The sequence below is a fragment of the Lycorma delicatula genome, chromosome 1, assembly GCF_047948215.1.
Source record: "Lycorma delicatula isolate Av1 chromosome 1, ASM4794821v1, whole genome shotgun sequence".
In the NCBI taxonomy this organism is placed as follows: Eukaryota; Metazoa; Arthropoda; class Insecta; order Hemiptera; family Fulgoridae; genus Lycorma; species Lycorma delicatula.
This window is the reverse complement of record NC_134455.1, coordinates 135,495,021-135,514,511: the sequence shown is the minus strand read 5'-3', so window position 1 is coordinate 135,514,511 and position 19,491 is coordinate 135,495,021. Positions and strand designations below refer to the sequence as shown.

General features: G+C 30.8%; 1 protein-coding gene across 2 annotated transcripts in view; it reads right to left on the bottom strand.

The window, feature by feature from the left end:
- Window positions 1-19,491, bottom strand: part of LOC142322688 (mitochondrial tRNA methylthiotransferase CDK5RAP1) — an 82,721-nt gene that overhangs the window by 34,765 nt on the left and 28,465 nt on the right. The window contains exons 1-3 of one of the 2 annotated variants that reach the window (XM_075361769.1): window positions 18,687-19,060; window positions 12,901-13,134; window positions 781-991 (exon numbers count right to left, since the gene is read on the bottom strand). In XM_075361769.1, the coding sequence (XP_075217884.1) occupies window positions 781-991; window positions 12,901-13,134; window positions 18,687-18,972 (731 nt within the window). In that variant the 5' untranslated portion in view covers window positions 18,973-19,060. Of the gene's footprint in view, window positions 1-780; window positions 992-12,900; window positions 13,135-18,686; window positions 19,061-19,491 lie in introns of those variants that run through there. The other variant, XM_075361776.1, reaches the window with a different exon arrangement.

The window sequence follows — 19,491 nt, the reverse complement described above, 5'->3', positions numbered from 1 at the left end:
GGTTTCTTAGTTTCCATATTAAAAACCTTAATTTCAATTTAATGAGGAAATTAAGAATTAACCATTGCAGTGGGTGAAAAAGGCCTGCCCTGACAAAATTCCCACAAGTCGGTCAAATATGAAGATGAAGGATCTTTTTTTTTTGATGGGAAGAATTAATCCATTTTGAATTCATTCCCTGCAATCAGATAGTAAACAAGGAGTTTTACGTGGAAGTTTTATGGCAAATGAAGGCTGCTGAAGACAGAAAGAGCTACGGGAAAATCAGAGTAGGATGCAACACTAAGACACACACAACATTAAGCATCTTTTCTTACCTGCCAAAGCACAAAACAACTGTTGTGTCTCACTCACCTTACTCTCCAGTCTTGGGTTACGCAGACTACTGTTTTCCTGTTTTTGATACTGAAGGTAACCTTGAAAGGAGATCATTTTCAAACCCTAAATGAGATAGAGGAAAACACGATAAAACAGCTGTGTGCCATCTCCAAAAACATGTTCCAGGACACATTCCAAAAATGTAAGTAACATTGTGAATGGTATATTGCCAGCAGAAGGGACAAGCCTAACAAGCCAATATAAAGTTATATATATACATTAAGTTTCTATTACACAGGATAGGTATTTATTTGAACATACTTTGTATTTTAATTTATATAAACTTTCTCAATAAAAAAATTTCATGAATGCACATCAGAAGTCATCCAGTTAAAAAAATGTAAATAAAAATTTTAATTTGAATAAAAATAAGAATGTAAATTTGAACATCAAAATACTGACACAAAAGCAGATACAGAATCTTCATTTAATCTAACTGGTACAACATCCGCGTATGTTTCATCCAAGGAAAGAAGAACATTAACAGCAGTCTGATTATTTTCAGTAAGAGCAAGTAATCGTGGAAGATCTCTATAGCTGTCTGGGCCAGCAACCAGATCTACAGCTTTCTCTTTTTCAATGAGTGAGTGTTTTAGTCTTTCTGCCATGCAACCTACAATTAAGAAATTCAGTTACTAACGTGATAAAATGGACAAAGTAACTACTATTAAAAAATATATTCAGAAAATTATATAACAGGAAATCAAACTTATTCTCTATTTTTTTTTCTAATTTTTGCAATAATAATATTCTTTCTTTGATCATTTAAAATAAAATTACAAGAAAACAAATAATAAGTAAATAATAATGCTTTACATTGTCCCCTTCTCTGTTTAAATAAAACTTAAAAAAAATAACATGAAAAAACTGATTAATCAGATAACTGACTGATTAATTATAAGCAGTATCACAAATGATTACTTATGGTAATTTTAATAGTCATAATCACAAAAGTATTTCTGATCTCATTAATTCCATCAATGAATGACCTATTCCACAAAGTAGTATGGACAATACTACAATTAGTGAATTAATTTTTAGATTTTACTAATAAAACATATAACAATCTAGAAAACATTTATTTGAAACCAGTAATTATTTCTCCACACATTACAAGTACGATAATTAAAAAGAACAAGAGTTTCGTTCAACAAAAATATATTAACATAAGTATTCTACAGGTGATTCAAGGAAATACCTAAATTTAAAATAAAATAAAATTTTTAATTTGTTCAGGGCAAGTGTCAGGACTGAATAACTACAGAAGTTAGCCACACCATCCTGCCATTCAGTTATGGATACTATGGAGTGGTGCACCATCTGATTTTGCCATCAAAGCTTTTTGTAAAAGATAATTTTACCTCCAGTTTAACTTAGGACACCACCATCCTGAACTATTAACATATGCAATTAACACATGTATATATAATTTTGAGGAAACAGGTTCAGCAATGAAAAAGAAACCTCCAGATAATGTGCGGACTATTCATATACCAGACAATATCTAGACTGTTCCAAGCTGCTGTCATAAGCCAACAATGTTTAATTTGTTGTCATGCAGTATCTTTATAGTCGCATAGTTCAAGTGTCAGAGGAATACATCTGCAGGACTTACTTTACCATCTATAAAAGTTACAGACTGTCCAGGAATTAAAGCCAAATGATTACATAATGTACCATTAATTCTGTGAACGAACAGTTGTAAAGATAGACGAGTACAATGACTTTGTTAACAAACTGTGGATGTTGGACGAAGCCAATTTGCACCATAACAGTTCTGTTAATAAATAAAATTTTTGTTTTTTGGTACAAGAGAATCCTACACAGCTACACCAGCACTTGCTTCAAAACAAAAAGATTACTGTATGGTATGCGCTCTGTCATCATATCCCATTAATAGCCTTATTTTTTTTTAAAAACAGGGATGGCTTCATAACTACAGTAACATCAGATTAATATATCACCATGCTGAAAAACTATGTTGAGCAAAAACTACAGATATCTCCACAAATTTACTGACAACACTTCAAGAAGATGGATCAACATTACACACAGTACAAATATCAATGGCTCTGTATACCAGTTGTTTGGTAACCATGTCATTTTGAGAAATGGTAACATTCTATGACCTCCCAGATCTCCTGATTTGTTGGAGTGCAAGTTTTTCTTGTATAGGTTAACTTAAAGCAAATTAAATTAAAGTTGTTTGAGTGGAAACAAGATCTATGAGTGGACTGATCACTTTAAAAAGAGAAGGATTTCTCTGTGATGAACAGCGGCAAGGTAGACCTTGCAATTCAGACTAACGACAATATTGAAGTGATTAAACAAATGATTCTCAGTAATCAATGAATTACAGTTATGACAAAGCAAGCAAGTTGAATATAAGCCATGCCCCAGCATTATCAATCATCCATTATCCTTTAAACGTTTGAAAAGTCTGTGCTCGCTGGGTTCCTCATCAACTGACCAGCATCCACAAAGAGAATTGTTTGAAAATTTCCCAGAAGCTTTTGAAATGTTACAAAGATGAAGAAGACTCATTTCTTAAGCGAATAATAATCATTGATGAGACATGGGTCCATCACTTTGAACCCAAGAGTAAAGGATAAAGTTTAGTGTGGAAATATCCTTCATCTCCCACACAAAAAAGTTCAAAACTCCGATGTATACAGGAAAGGCGATGATGACCAAATTCTTGGATATGGAAGATTGACTCTTGGTTTACTTCACACCTAAAGGTCAATCAGTACAGTGACAACTACTGTGAACTATTGTATTTACTGCAGCAACAGATCAAATCCAAAAGATCTGGTAAACTTTCCGAAGGCGTGATTTTGCTTTAGGATAATGCTCGACCTCATACGGCCAAAAAAAGTCCTTTGCCTGCAAGATCTTGGTTTTGAGCTGCTGAACCACCGGATACAGTCTAGACCTTGCTCAAAGCAATTTTCATCTTTTTGGCCCATTAAAATTAGAGTTGCGAGGGAATCATTATCGAACTGATGAAGAGGCCGTAGAAGCGGTGAAACATTTTCTGCGTACCAGATCGAAAACTTTCTTCCAGGAAGGAATTCAAAAACTCGTTAAATGTTAAAAGATGGACAAAGTGCATAGAAGTAGGAGGGGATTATGTTGAAAAATAATGCTGTATAATTTATATAAGAACAAATAAATACATTGATTTTTCTGAATTTCACTCTACTTTTTGACTTGCCCTCAAAAAACATCCTGTTTGTGTGTGAAAATCTACCACATAGGTTTTTTTATGTTTATATTTCCAGTGATTAAATATGGCTTCCATGTTATTTTATAGACACCCTATTCTCCGGATTAACGACCAAAAGAAAATAAACTGAGAAAAACCTGAAAATCATATTTTCAGTTGAATGAATGTGAAATAGTACCAAAAAACATTAACTTATTTTAAAAAATACTGAAAAATCCCATCACAGTCTTAAACTGCTGGTTTGATTGGAAAATACTCTCTGCTCGATTTCTGGAAAAAATTAACATTCAATGTATGAAATAATATTCTTCTATTGATATTTTAATACGTATAACCATTAGCAATGTAATTGCTCTAAATACAATGAATTCATAACATAATAACACGTTTTCATGCTTTTAACCTTGACTTTTCTGATAGTTCACACTTAGAAATTAAATGATCAAAACATGAATTGGCCTTTCTTACAACTGATTCCTGTAACTCAAGAGGAAACATTTCTAAAAATAAAAAAATAATCTTGTCTCCTTATTTTCATCAAAAAATAGTTTTAGTCTATAATAACACAATCAGATGAATTAAATTATGCACTGAAAACAGAACATCATCAGTGCTTCAATTGTCATTGGCTTGATTTGGAGTTAGCTGTTTTTTTCAGTTTATTTTCTTTTTTACAGTTTGTACAGAACTTGAGAATCACCTAATTCTTTTTCACAAATTCATTGACATATTAGAAAAATATAGTTTCCATTACTTTGCAATAAGGAACATCATCCTTACCACTAAAATTGTTATTTTTCATAATCTAACCACAATTTTTTCATGACCAGAAGTACTAACCATTATTTAAAGCCTACTTCACTTCTAAAAATAATGAATAACTTATCAATAATAAGTATATATATGTACATTAACAAAACACAATAAAATTAAAGAAAAAAATGAAAAAGTGATCTAATTTCAACAAATGGACATCACTTCATTCACAGTGTAATTAACATTACTAAAAGAACAGTATTTGCTCATAGTAAACTACTGATCATGAATAGACAAAACAAAGGAAAGTGAATTTTTTAATTACAAAATGGAGATGAAAACTAGTTCTTGAGATAACCATAGATGCTACATAGGTGCTTACAAATCCCATTATTACACATTTTCAGCATTGAAGAATGGAATTTGAAATCCTGTAGAGCCATGGATGTTAGTGATGAATGCTTATTCATAATCAGCAGTGTAGTGTTAAAAGTAATACTTCATTGATATAAAAAATGCAGGAAGACGTAATTTGATTTCCTGATCTCATGATTACAAACCAAGAAAAATTACAAGTTTTCCTCTTAATTTTTAAATTCTTAAAATTGCCTTTAAAATTTCCTGAGGAAAAAAACGACTACCCTGTAATACATCTTTTTTTTTTTTTGTCTTCAGTCATTTGACTGGTTTGATGCAGCTCTCCAAGATTCCCTATCTAGTGCTAGTCATTATATTCACCCACTATATTTCCTTCCTTGCTTTTTCCAATGCTTGCATTCCAATCTCCAACTATTATTAAATTTTCATCTCCTTTTACGTGTTTAATTGCTTCATCAATCTCTTCGTATACACACTCTACCTCATCATCATCATGGGCGCTTGTAGGCATATAGACGTTAACAATCGTTGTCGGTTTAGGTTTTGATTTTATCCTTATTACAATGATTCTATCGCTATGCGTTTTGAAATACTCCACTCTCCTCCCTATCTTCTTGTTCATCACGAAACCTACTCCTGCCTGCCCATTATTTGACGCTGAGTTAATTACTCTAAAATCACCTGACCAAAAGTCGCCTTCCTCTTCCCACCAAACCTCACTAATTCCTACTATATCCACATTTGTCCTACCCATTTCCCTTTTTAAATTTTCTAGCCTACCAACCTTTTTCAAGCTTCTAACATTCCACGCTCCGACTCGTAGAATGTTATTTTTTAATTTTCTGGTGACCCCTTCCTTAGTAGTCCCCACCCGGAGATCCGAACGGGGGACTATATTACCTCCGGAATATTTTACCAAGGAAGGCGCCTCCATTATTGCTATGTGAAAATGCAGAGAGCCACATTTTCTTGGAAAAAAAAGCAGCTGTAGTTTTCCATTGCTTTCAGCTGCGCAGTACTCAGAGGACTGAGTGATGTTGATACGGCCGTTTAAGTCGTCCTGACTCACGCCCCTAACAACTACTGAAAGAGCTGCTGCCCTCTTTCAGGAATCATTCCTTAGTCTGGCTCTCAACAGATACCTCTCCGATATGGTTGCACCTTCGGTCCAGCTACTCTGTATCCCTGAGCACTCAAGCCCCCTCACCAACGGCAAGGTCTCATGATTCATAGAGGAGGGTAATACATCATGGTTGCAAAATAATGTTTCTCAACTGTAATGATCAAAATTAAATTACTGAAGAATAATAATTAAATCAATTTACCGATACTTTCCTCCACTATTTTTTCTACCTTCGAGATAAGATATTATTTAATTTTTATAAAATTCTAAATCCAAGTTTCAGATAAAGGAAATCTTTAGTCTTGTTAGATATGTTAAAAGTAAAATTTATAAGCAATAACTGTGCATTATTAGAATTACAAAATCAAGTAAATAAAATCTTTAATCTCATTGGAACATAATATAGATCACGTCAATGTAAAATAAATTATAAATATTAAAACAAATTTTAAGATAATAAAATTGAGTATTTAAAATCCAAATTCATTATTTAAATACAACAAATGAAATAATGTTAAGGTAAATACATTAAATATGAAAAATTACTGTAAGATAATTCATAATTCATTACCTGTTACTGAAAATTATTTTGAGCAAATATTTATATAAGCGAATGGGATGGAGATAAAGTAACCTTTTAATTAGTATTATTTAAAAATTCATCAACAGAATAACTGTTCCTGTGAAAGAATTTTTTTTAACTGTATTTTAATTAAACTGGGGGGAAGATTTTTCAAATAGTTTGTCAATTTATTAAAAAATGGAAAAGGAAGCATAATAAAGCCCTTTATCATAGCCCAAAGTATTGTGTTGAGATACATGAAGAGTTGATTGTCTGGGTTAGTAAAGGTGAATGCTATTATTTTTTAAGAATAAGTGACCATTCTTTTTAACAAAGGTTGAACACTCATAAATATAAACACATGGGTAAGTTAAAATATTTTAACTTTCTAAATGGTGGTCTACACAATTCAAATTTATGTTCAATGAGATAACATACTTTATATGAGAATATATATGGACATAAAAAATACTTAATAATGATGATAACAAGCTTAGAATTTTATTAACGCAGTTAAGAGCAAAACGGTTACAGCTCAATTTTGTTACAAACAAAATCAATATGATCATCCCATGAGAATTTGTCATGTAATAAAACATCAAAAATTTCCGTTTGTGGATAATAGAAATATTCTTGTTATCATTAATAGGAATTCTATCGTCACAATCAGCAATGTTACATCTTCCTGAGAAACACAACAAAATAGTTTCATCTACATTTAAAGTTATATGGTTTAATATGGTTTTTGAGCTACTATTGTACAACTTTCAATTCCTTGTAAATAATTATCTTTAGATATATTTAGTTTGCTTGGCATTTCTCCCGCCACCACCCCATTCGGTTACCCTAAAGCATAAGACCGAATGTCTGTGCCACAAACAATTACAGAGCCTCGAAACAATTTAGCGACCAGTGTGCTAACTAGCTCCTAGAGCTAACCTAAAGGCATGAGCGGAATAAGTGTAGTACCATACACCACTCGTTTGCGTGTCCCACTTCACACTTGTAATATATATCACTAAAATGGGCAGGCACATCCCACCAACTACTAAAACATATATGACTATCAATGATTAAATTTATCTCATCAGACAGCAATTTGCTGCCATGGCTAGACCGCTGAATGCCAGCAAGTATCTGTCCACCATTAAAGAGCTTGGAGACTTAATCTGGCTGGTAGCCAGCCATATCTTTCGGTTTGCTTCCTACAGCAGCACGGTAGGAGTCTTTTCCCTTAGGTAAACTACTGATGTCGGTTGAATGAAGCAAACCACATCAAGGAACTCCCACACGGTCCAACAATGTGGCGAGAGCCACATTGACTCATCGCTTGTGAGTGACAAATTTTCCCCTTGACCTCCAAGTTCCAGGGTGGCCTGAGTTCTGGATCCCCCAAGAGCTCGGCAGTCGAACATCATGTGTTCGTTCAACTGGACCTCTCCCCGCAGACACACAGCTCATTAACTGCCAGGCGGAACCGAAACAAATATTGGTTTAAATTTACATGGTTGGAGAGCACTCGGGCTGCCGTTGTCCTTAAAAATGAAGGAGAGGCATACCATCCCCGCAGATCTTGTATAAATATATACAAGAACCTTCCCTTAGTCATGGCGTGCCATTCTTGCTCCCATGCTTCCATTGCAAAGCTGTAAAGTAGATATAGATATAGTTTTAGATATAGACCTAGTTGAGTCATCTGTGAAAAGGATTACAATGAATGGCTCAAGACTTTGAGGCAGATCATTAATAAACAATGAAATAAAAAAAACAAGGAATCTTATATATAGGCTGTCTTAAAAAGTAATCTGAAAACTTATGCCAACCACTCTTTCAGGTGTTACTCCTTCAGATTTTGTATAGTTTCTTTTAATTAAAAAAAAACCTCCTTCACGTAACATTTTTTACAAAGAAGCTTTTTGTTCTACAAGCAACTAGTAATAATTATGAAACATGATTTTTATCAAATTATAATAAACAATCATATCTTGCTTTATTTTAATATTATTTTTCAAAAGAAAAAAGTTTAGAAAATATTAATATTAGAAAGTATTCAACTTCAGACTTCAATAATAGAAAATACAGGTAGTAAATTACAATGCTGAATAGAAAATACAACGCTGAAGTAAATTGGCACCCAAATAGATTTTATAATATAATCTTTTTTTAAATCTTCCCTCTTTTCAAACAAAGTGTATGATCTAAAAATGGTCTGAATAAAAACTGAATATTATCTGTTTAGGTACGAAATAGTGTATGCTATTAGCATCATATCTTTATTATAATTAAATGGCACATCAATTGCTTGTAACTGTAATAAATTATAGCTCCCAAAAGTTATATCAAACTTCACCTCCTTACCACTTTACTGCTGAGAAGCTGATAACCACCAAATTAAATATTTGTAATGACAAGTACACTGATCTTAGACAACTTTACTATTTAATAAATTTCAATTCAAATTATACTTTAAATGAATATACAATACATTCATAAAGCCTCTCAATCTAAAATGGGCACTGATATGATCCTACGCTTGTAAGTTTGTTGTTATTTCCTGATACTTTGCAGATACCGTATTAGACAGGATCAAAATGAACAGATTATGTGACTAATTATCTCTCTGTCTGTGTCAGCAGTACAATTAACACACCAGTTTTTGCAAGCCCTGCATATAGTGACTGTAGAAAATTATTTAATCACTTGGTTTTGTACCGAATACCAGAATATTTTTTTTGAATAATTTTTCCAACAATGCACTACCAAATAAATCAACTAATTTTTGTTTAGTGTCTACATTTCATAAAACAGGAAATGTAGCAAATCGTAAACATCATATGTCAATTATATGATAACAAATGTTCTGTCATATGAAATGATTTTTATGTTCTCCAGGAAAATCACTCTGAAAACTTTATCACAGACTGAAGTTTCAGTCAAGGTTGTTCAAAAGACTACAAAAAATTCAAGTTGCACCCACACTGAATTCAAAAAGTTTAAGAACTTAGAAAACCAGATTTTAACAACTGACTTCAGAAAAATGCTGATTATTCAAATATTTCACTTAATATGGTGTGCATGTTTTGGACAATGTTATTTATTAAGATGAAATGAGATTTCATCTTTTTTGAAGACAAAACACCAAAAATGTGGAGAAATGTGGAGTATGGAATGTGGAGTTCTGAGAATTCTCACAACTATCATAAAATTCTCAAATCTGTATTTGATGCTCAATTTTGTGATGAAGAGTAATTGTACCTATTTTTTACATAAAAACATTAACTCCAGAATGTTATTCAGAAATTATCACAAATTTCAAACCTTCACTTGAAACTGAACAGCTAAACTGCAGGTCATTGCATAATGTTACACTACTAAATCAATTATGGAGTTGTTACATTACTTTTTTTTATTTAACTCCATGTAATCTCGTGCATACTATTGCCTCCACAGCTCCTGAATACTTTAAAACCAGATTCTTATTAATGGGGGTCATCTAAAAGGTACTGCTTTCAAGAACAACTCGCACACTTTGGATGAATCAAAAGAAACTACTGAACACATCTCTAATATAAGTCCAACAACTCTAAAGACAGTTACACTTTATTATTTGTTAGGTTGCACTTAATTATTTATTGTGACCTGTAAGTGGAAAGAATTGAAAATATAGTTTGCTTAATTTCCTATATTATATAAATATAGTTTATTTAAGAAGATTGCATGACTTTATTAACATTCACGTGTGCGTGCATTCATTCGCTATACAAATACATTTGTAAGGGATGATCAAAGATATGATTCTTTCTTTTACGTAGATGTCATAAGAAAGCTACCTATTGTAATGGGTCCTGTGATTCAACTTCTGGAAAATTTCAACATATCTTCGCCTTTCATATCCCCGAGACCCCAAAACCACCTTCAGTTCAAAAGTTTATTTATACATTTATCTATATATATATAATTTCACTTTCTTGTTGCTATGATAACGCGTAATTTTGTGCCAATCACTTTCAAATTGATAATAAAATATAACAACCCAAAATCTCAGTCATGTTTGTTAATGGGCAAAACTGGACCATGGGGGTAGAAATGGGGGGGCTTTCTGAAAAAGCAAAATATCGCTATAATTATCTTATTAAGTAAAATATCAAATTCATTAAAAGTTCCTACTATTCTTTGGATAAGATTCTAAAATTTATTTAAACATTTTTTGATATCACCAACCATTGGCCCAGGGGATGGGAAAATGGGATTTTGAATTTAAAAAAATCATACCTCCCTTAATATGAGCACACTATCGAATAGGTTTAAAGTGGTCGTTAGTCCTCTAAACATTATGTCTGAAACAATTTTTGATATGACCAACCTCTACAGCAAGGGATGACCAAAATGTTGCTGAAATTGTAGGAAGATGGGGCTTGTCGTATGCTGAACATGTGAAACTTTTTTCACATGCAACCATTGTTGTATTGAGTAAGTTTGAAATTTTTCTTAATTTTAAAGTGAAAATCTTTTTTATCCCCTACTTAGCACCGGTGAAATCTACCTCCGCCTTCCAACATGCCAAAAGGGATTTTTTATTAATCTTTAGTTGTCAAGATTCAGTTCTTCATTTTACAGACTTACAAAAATAACGTCTAAGTAGCTTAATATTGTTATAAAAAAAAACCATTTGAAATACAAGGTAATAAATGAATTAAAATACACATATTGAATAATTTTATCTGGATTTAGATATTTTCCCATTTAATACACCTTTGCTTTTAAGATTTACTCACCTCTATGAAAATAGATGCGTTTTAAATTACAAGTAAATGACTACAAACAAAATGTTTCATTATAAGTCAGAGGCTAGAATAATAAAACAAAATCCAATGATTAAGTATGTGTAATTACTTACTTACTGTTTATAATTTCATTGAAAATGATAAAAAAGATTCATATGTATCAATTATTTATTTTTTTATTATTATTTGTGTGATTACGACCCAAACAAATTTTTAAATAATTTTTATAAAAAAATAATTAAATTTATTAAGTAATTCTTTACATATTATTTCTAATTCTAAACATCATGATTCATTCATATTAACCTAACAACAATAATCTAATTGTTTAATTCCTATATATTTTTTCCTCCTGTTAACCTTACCAAAGAGTAATGTAAAATATTTGCAGACATACAAAAAATTCCAACAATGCTACAGCAATGAAATGTAAAAATCAGCATAGGCAGCATTTTTTGAAAACCTAACCACTAAAGAACACCGGTATCCACGATCTAGTATTCAAATTCGTATAAAAATAACTGCCTTTACTAGGACTTGAATGTTGGAACTCTTTGACTTCCACATCAGCTAATTTGGGACCACAGGTTCACCACTAGACCATCCCGGTGGGTCAGCATAGGTACCTAGGCAGATATTTATGTACATACAATTTTTATATTAGTTATTTACTTCCCATTATCTATATTGGCATTATTTACTCAGTTAAGATGAAAAAATGTAAATCAAATAATGGGAATATTCTATTTATGCTTATGATGGTTAACTTTGTTAAGAAATTATTTTTTCTTTTTAAGAAATAAACAGAAGTCGGTCAATGGTATCAATCTAGGAATAAAAAAATAAAATTTCTTACACTGATCCTTTCTTTCATACTAAGAAAGAGTGGAATACATTTTTATATTTATTACACGATGAATTATTTTATAAAACTACAGAATATATCTTCATACAATGTACCTGTTCTAATGAAATTTTAAACCTAATCATACAAAGTACATTAAAACTTACCTTTTCCCTTATAATTGTGTAATCTTCATCTCACTGATCATATAACATTGGATATATACATACAATTTCTCTATAAATAGACATGTTTTTTGAAAACAAGATTTCTTAGGTATTGAAAGTATCTGGCTCGATAAAACACTATCGACAGGGAAATAAATTGAGAGTAATTCTAATCATTGCGAGTTCACATTCTCGCTGTTGACAAATGGGATGAGATCAGAAATATAATCTGCCATATAAATCTACTCTTATAAATTTAACACTAAGTTTCTCATGCTGCAATTTCTGCACCAATGCACCTTATGCTGCAAATATTCTGTACCAATCTGTGGAAGCCTTTTCATGATCAACACAACCACACACATCAGTTATAAAGAAACCAGGATACTTTCCACTAAATTCCTTGAACTGCATAACATTTAACTTTACTCTTAGTTAATTCTATTGCATTCCTAAGATGTATTACTAACACTTATAAGGCATTCATTTTCATCATACCTACGACAAATTTCAATAATCAAAATAAACAACTTACAGCGAAGCATAAGGCCCAGAAAAAATTAACATTTACTGGATTTAACCTACTAATGAATAAATGGTATTAATAAATAAACTAATTTAACAACATTTTGCTTTATGGCTTATCAAGGCTACCTGTTCCAATATTACTAATTATTACCTAATATTCCAATTTTAAGAGGTCTCTTAGTTCTTGCTCTTTTTCTTCCCTTCAGATATGTAAGTCTTTCCCATATTTTATTCTCTGCATTTTCTCTTATGGCACAAGTTACAATAAGCACGATATCTGCTTCAGAAATAGAATTTGTATTTTCAAAACCAGCTGACTTCAAAATCGACCAAACTACTTCTGTGTCACTAACATTCATCTGACATCCATAAACATCAAAGTAAACTGAAATATATTAAGCATATAGATTATTAGTTATTTAAATATTGATAGATATAATATATTTGGAAATACTTAACCAACACTAAAAATGATTAAAAACCCTGAAAAAAGATACAGGTAGTAATTTTATCACTTGAACAATAATACAAAATGTACATGTATGCTTACATCAAGTGTACAAGAGATGGTTGTGGGATGCTTAATGGAAATCTACAACAATTGAAATTGCATACCACTTAATCCGTAGTAGTGTGATTTCTCTTTCTTCAATAGAAAATTTAACGATAAATTATTCGATTTTAAAAATACCAAATCCATGGAAGGTATTTTTTATGTTCCTGGCTATATAATCATAGTTACATTTTTATATCATAGATATAAAATGTAAATTATTACATAATGTAAACTGCGCTAATCAGATCAAATTTTGCATTCACAGGTTTTTGTAGATCTTGAAGATTCATGAAACTTTTAACTAAAATAACACAATTTTTACACTGAAAATTTTCAAAAGGATTTATATACGGACATAAATACTGACATATACATACAGACATACAGTGATTATGCATATGATACATACAGATTGTTTTTTTCTTGATATCTCAAGACTAGATAGACCAGTACAGATGAATTTTGGTATGCTGATTTCTTTACATGGAGCGCTGATATTATTTAATTTTAGTAACAACTGGCCAAATGGATTTGTGGACCTTACAGGTACCAAATATTAAAATTTTACTAGAAGGGTAGAAACATTTTCATTAATACTTTATCAATAATAGTGTAATTACGCAGACAGAAAAGTAAAATTTAAAGAAAAATTATCTTAGTTTATAATTGCTTATTTTGGTGGCAGGGTGGTAGCGTTGTCTCTGTTTCATCTACAGGTTCTGGGTTCAAGTCCTGGTCAGGTATGGCAGTTTTTCACATGCTATCAAAAATTCATTAATTGAATACAGAGTGCCAGCCAGAATAAAACAGAATATACAGAAGTTAATTACCCTTTCTCTCCTTACAGTTAATTATAAGCTTTCAACATATCAATTCATTGTTCTGAGGGAATTGACTGTAAATATTTAACTGTCAAAAAAAGTTTATAATAAACATTTTCTTAAATTGAAGTCAAAATTAAAAACAGAGTATGCTATTTAATAAAATTGAAAAAAATTCAAATAAATAGAACAAAACAATTCAAAAAATATGTTGCAGTTATCTTATAAATAGCTAAATGTTACAAATAGTTATAATTAGCCAAGTATAACAGAGCCGTCCTAGCAAAGCATTTTTTCCTCTACTTACAGCATTTATAATAAGAAGGAAAGGGTGGAATATATTGTAGAGTTATACAGAGGAAATGAATTAGAAAGTGACGTTATAGAGGAAGAAGAGGAAGTCAAAGAGAACGAAAGGGGTGAAACAGTAGTACGATCTGAATTTAAGAGAGCATTAAAAGATTTCAATGGCAGAAAAACTCCTGGAATAGACAGAATACCTGCAGAATTAGTGTGTAGTGCAGGTGAGAAAGCGATAGATAGATTATACAAAATGGTATGTAATATTTACGAAAAAGGGAAAATTCCATCAGACTTCAAAAAGTGTGTTATAGTCATGATACCAAAGAAAGCAGGAACAGATAAATACAAAGAATACAGAACAATTAGCTTAACTAGTCATGTATAAAAAATCTTAACTGGAATTCTGTACAGAAGAATTGAGAGGAGAGTGAAAGAAGCCTTAGGAGAATACCAATTTGGTTTTAGGAAAAGTATAGGGACAAGGGAAGCAATTTTAGTGCTCAAACTAATAGTAGAAGGAAGATTAAAGAAAAACAAACCAACATACTTGGCGTTTATAGACCTAGAAAAGGCATTCGATAACGTAGACTGGAATAAAATATTCAGCATTTTAAAAAAATTAGGGTTCAAATACAGAGATAGAAGAACAATTGCTAACATGTACAGGAACCAAACAGCAACAGTAACAATTGAAGAATATAAGAAAGAAGCCGTAATAAGAAAGGGAGTCCGACAAGGATGTTCCCTATCCCCGTTACTGTTTAATCTTTACATGGAACTAGCAGTTAATGATGTTAAAGAACAATTTAGATCCAGAGTAACAGTGCGAGGTGAAATGATAAAGATGCTACGATTTGCTGATGATACAGTAATTCTAGCTGAGAGTAAAAAAGATTTAGAAAACACAATGAATACCATGGATGAAGTCCTAGGCAAAACCTACGGCATGAAAATAAACAAGAACAAAACAAAAGTAATGAAATATAGTAGAAATAATGAAGCTGGACTGCTGAAAGTAAAAGTAGGAAGAGAAAAGATTATGAAGGTAGAAGAATTTTTTTATTTGGGAAGTAGAATAACTAAAGATGGACGAAGCAGGAGCGATATAAAATGCTGAATAGCACAGGCGAAACGAGCCTTTAGTCAGAAATATAATTTGTTTATATCAAAAATTAATTTAAATGTCAAGACAACATTTTTGAAAGTACATATTTGGAGCGTAGCTTTATATAGAAGTGAAACTTGGATGATTGGAGCACCTGAGAAGAAAAGATCAGAAGCTTTTGAAATGTGGTGCTATAGGAGAATGTTAAAAATCAAGATGGGTGGATAAAGTGACAAATGATGGGGTGTTGCGGCAAATTGATGAAGAAAGAAGCATTTGGAAAAGTATAATAAAAATTTAAAAAAAGTTGAAAGACTTACACATCACATATTAAGGCATCCTGGAATAGTCACTTTGATATTGGACAGACAGGTAGATGGCAAAAATTGTGCAGGCATGTAAAATAAATTGTTAGGGATGTAGGATGTAGGGGTTATACTGAAATGAAATGACTAGCACTAGATATGGAATCTTGGAAAGTTGTATCACACCAGTCAAATGACTTAAGACAAAAAAAAACTTACAGCCATATATCTACTCCCCTCCACAATTGCCTTGCTATAATTGTTTGGCTATATTTTTCCATTAATTGTTTCCCACCACGAAAACGTCTCTTGTACGAATTGTGATGATTTTCAAATGATGAAAGCTATGTGTATACTTCTTAAAATAACAACATTATCTATGTAATCGGAAATCAAATTTAGAAGGTCTACTTTATTAAGTAAGATGTAAATTATACACTGTATACCAGTGGTAATTTTATTTGAACTGACAACCATCAAATTACATCAAAGAGAAACTGGTCAACAATGACACAAAAACCATTTCATGTTTAAATTGTAACCATGTCCAGTAGTTACTAGAGGTTTGAGTGAAGTCATCAAAATAGGTGAGTCAATATTTTTTTCAAAACAAAAGAAAATGTCACTTAAGCTTCCTGTTCAACAATAGGTATAATTTTTTTTTTAAAAACACAACAAAGGTTCATTATTAGCACCCAGAAACAATGCTTCTATAATAAACAAACTTGCTCAACAACCACAAATGCTAAATATCATAGTTATATATAAACTAAATAAAAGTAACATAAAAAATAAAATTAAAAATCAAAAAACACAATATCACGGGCAAAATAGTACAAATCTAAAACACTAAAATTCGAATACAGACACACAGCCTTAAAAAGTAATAAGATATTTGATAACATGATTCGGTGTATGATGGAATAAGTAGGGGGAGGAAAACGATTTTTTCTATTTGCAATTCTAGTTTGTAGCTGTAATATTTTAATTGATCATATACTTCTAAGAAGAATACATATTAAGTGGCACACTTATAATGGCATAAATAAATAAATCTTTATTCTGACTGGAACATAATAATGCACTAAACTTATACAGATTACATCAAAATAAGATAAATTATAAATATAAAAACAAATGATAAAATAAAAAATAGATCTTTAATTAAAGTCCATATTAATTATTTAAATACAAATGGATGAAATAATGTTAAGATAAATAATACATTATTAAAAAAATTACTACAAAATAATTCATAATTTAGAAGCCATTATTGAAAATTATTTTGAGCACATATTTATGGACACATTGCATCATGATAAGTATAAAGTGAGTTTTCTGTTATTTTTAATTAGTATTATTTAAAGAATTCATTAAGGGAATAATACTATTCCTGTAAAAGAAAATAATTTTATTGTATTTTAAATAAATTGGTGGGAAAATTGTTTTCCCACTAAGTTAGTTTGGTAAACTACTAAAAATGGCAATGGTAGCATAATAAGGCTCTTTCTCATAAGCTGAAGAACTGTGTTGAGTTACACAAAACCAGTTCTTCTGTTGTCTGAGTAAAGAATATTGTTAAATTTTAGTAATAAGTTCTTTGTAGCAAAAAATGCACACTCATAATGATAAACAAAAGGATAAATGTGTAATTCTAACTGATATCGATATTTTACAAATGATCATGCTGAAAATTTTATATATTTGGTCAACATATACAAATCGTTCAAAGATTGTGGAGTTGTATGAAAACACAGCCATAACAATGGCACAGAAAATGTCATGTTGGATAGCAATTTATAGAAATTCAATGGTGCTATCCACTACCTCTTGACCTCAACCCATTTAAAATTATACATGATAGCAATAATTATTAACCTCGGTAGATAAGTTCATATATTTCAAAAATTAAAGTGTTAGAACTTGAAGAGGAAAGGATTCCATAGTGAGTGGATAATTAATGAAAAGTACTATTAAATAAAAGTAAGAATGTGTCAATGAGATATAATTCACCACACCTAGTGATTATGTAAGACAGGAAGTATTGAAGAGTTCAGATTACTTTCATTCAAATTTAAAAGAAAAATTCTTACAGATAATTTTGGATTATACAAACAAGAATGTATCATATGTTTGCAAAATAAATATTATAATCATTATTATGAGATATGAATAAAGATGAATTACAAGCATTATTAGGGATGCTAATTTTATTGGCACCTTTAAAAAAAACCATATCTACAACTGAAATATCTAATATAAATCTAGGTGGGATAGTATGCAAGACAAACACTCATAGTAACCATTCATGTTTTTTAAATGTGCAAGAAGTTTACCCAATATGACATTCAACTTATCTGAAAATAAGGGAAGAATATAAAAAATAGATTAATCAAGATTTAGAAAATAGGACATCATATTTAATGAAAGATAAATGTAAAACAAAAATCTCTCTGGATCACTCTTTGATTATAACTGAAGAACTTTATCAAAAAATTGATGATATAATTTGTGGGGCGCAGTAGGATATAATTCAATATTGATAAGTTACACTGATTATTTCAAAATTTTATGTAGATGAAAACAGGACAAAGATCGCTATATTTACTAAATATCTTGTTATTACAGTAACATTTTTTTTTAATACCTTTGGGATCTAACAATAATTTTTCTTTCTGAGAGCAGATAAATAATTTAAGTTAATATGATTATTTTTTTTATTTCAACAGGCGACTTATAACTAACATTGTCAAAATTACAAACGTCTCTACTAACTGTAAAAAATATGTTCCTTATAAGTCGTTACAAAACAACTGTTGCAAGACTTAACTGTTTTGGAAATATTACCTTTACGATTAAAACCATGCCACGCTGAAACATCCAAGTATGGAACTGGTTCATATTGTTCCTGAATATTTAGTTGCTTGTCATCGACACTGATCGAATTTTTAATAAAATGTTTTAAATCTGGTCCACCGGAGGAGAAAAAAGATTTCTTATTTTTTGGCGAGCTATCTACTGCAGTATCTTTAACGCCAGGCTGGTTTGTAGAATTTACCACAAAAGAGGTATGATAAAATCGTTTTAATTGCAGATATTTACAGCACAACTTCAAATGATCAAATTGTGGCATAATTGAAACACAAGTAAGGCCAAGTTTTAGGTTTCATCTGCCCGTTACCATTGAGGTTATGTCCAAATGTTTTGAACCTAGACGACCAATGGGTAGGCGTCGATTAAGTACATAAATAGATTACTGGAAAAGCCAGCGTTCATATAAGTATTAGATGCACTAACATCATCTTACCCAATATGACATTCAACTTATCTGAAAATAAGGGAAGAATATAAAAAATAGATTAATCAAGATTTAGAAGATAGGACATCATATTTAATGAAAGATAAATGTAAAATAAAAATCTCTCTGGATCACTCTTTGATTATAACTGAAGAACTTTATCAAAAAATTGATGATATAATTTGTGGAGGGCAGTGGGATATAATTCAATATTGATAAGTTACAATATTACAATACAATATTAGTCGTTTTTTAATACTCGAATAAAAACTCATTTGGATAATATAAATGTCTACCTCATGGTTCTGATTTTATTTATATATCATCCAAATTAATAAAAATAAATTGTATGCA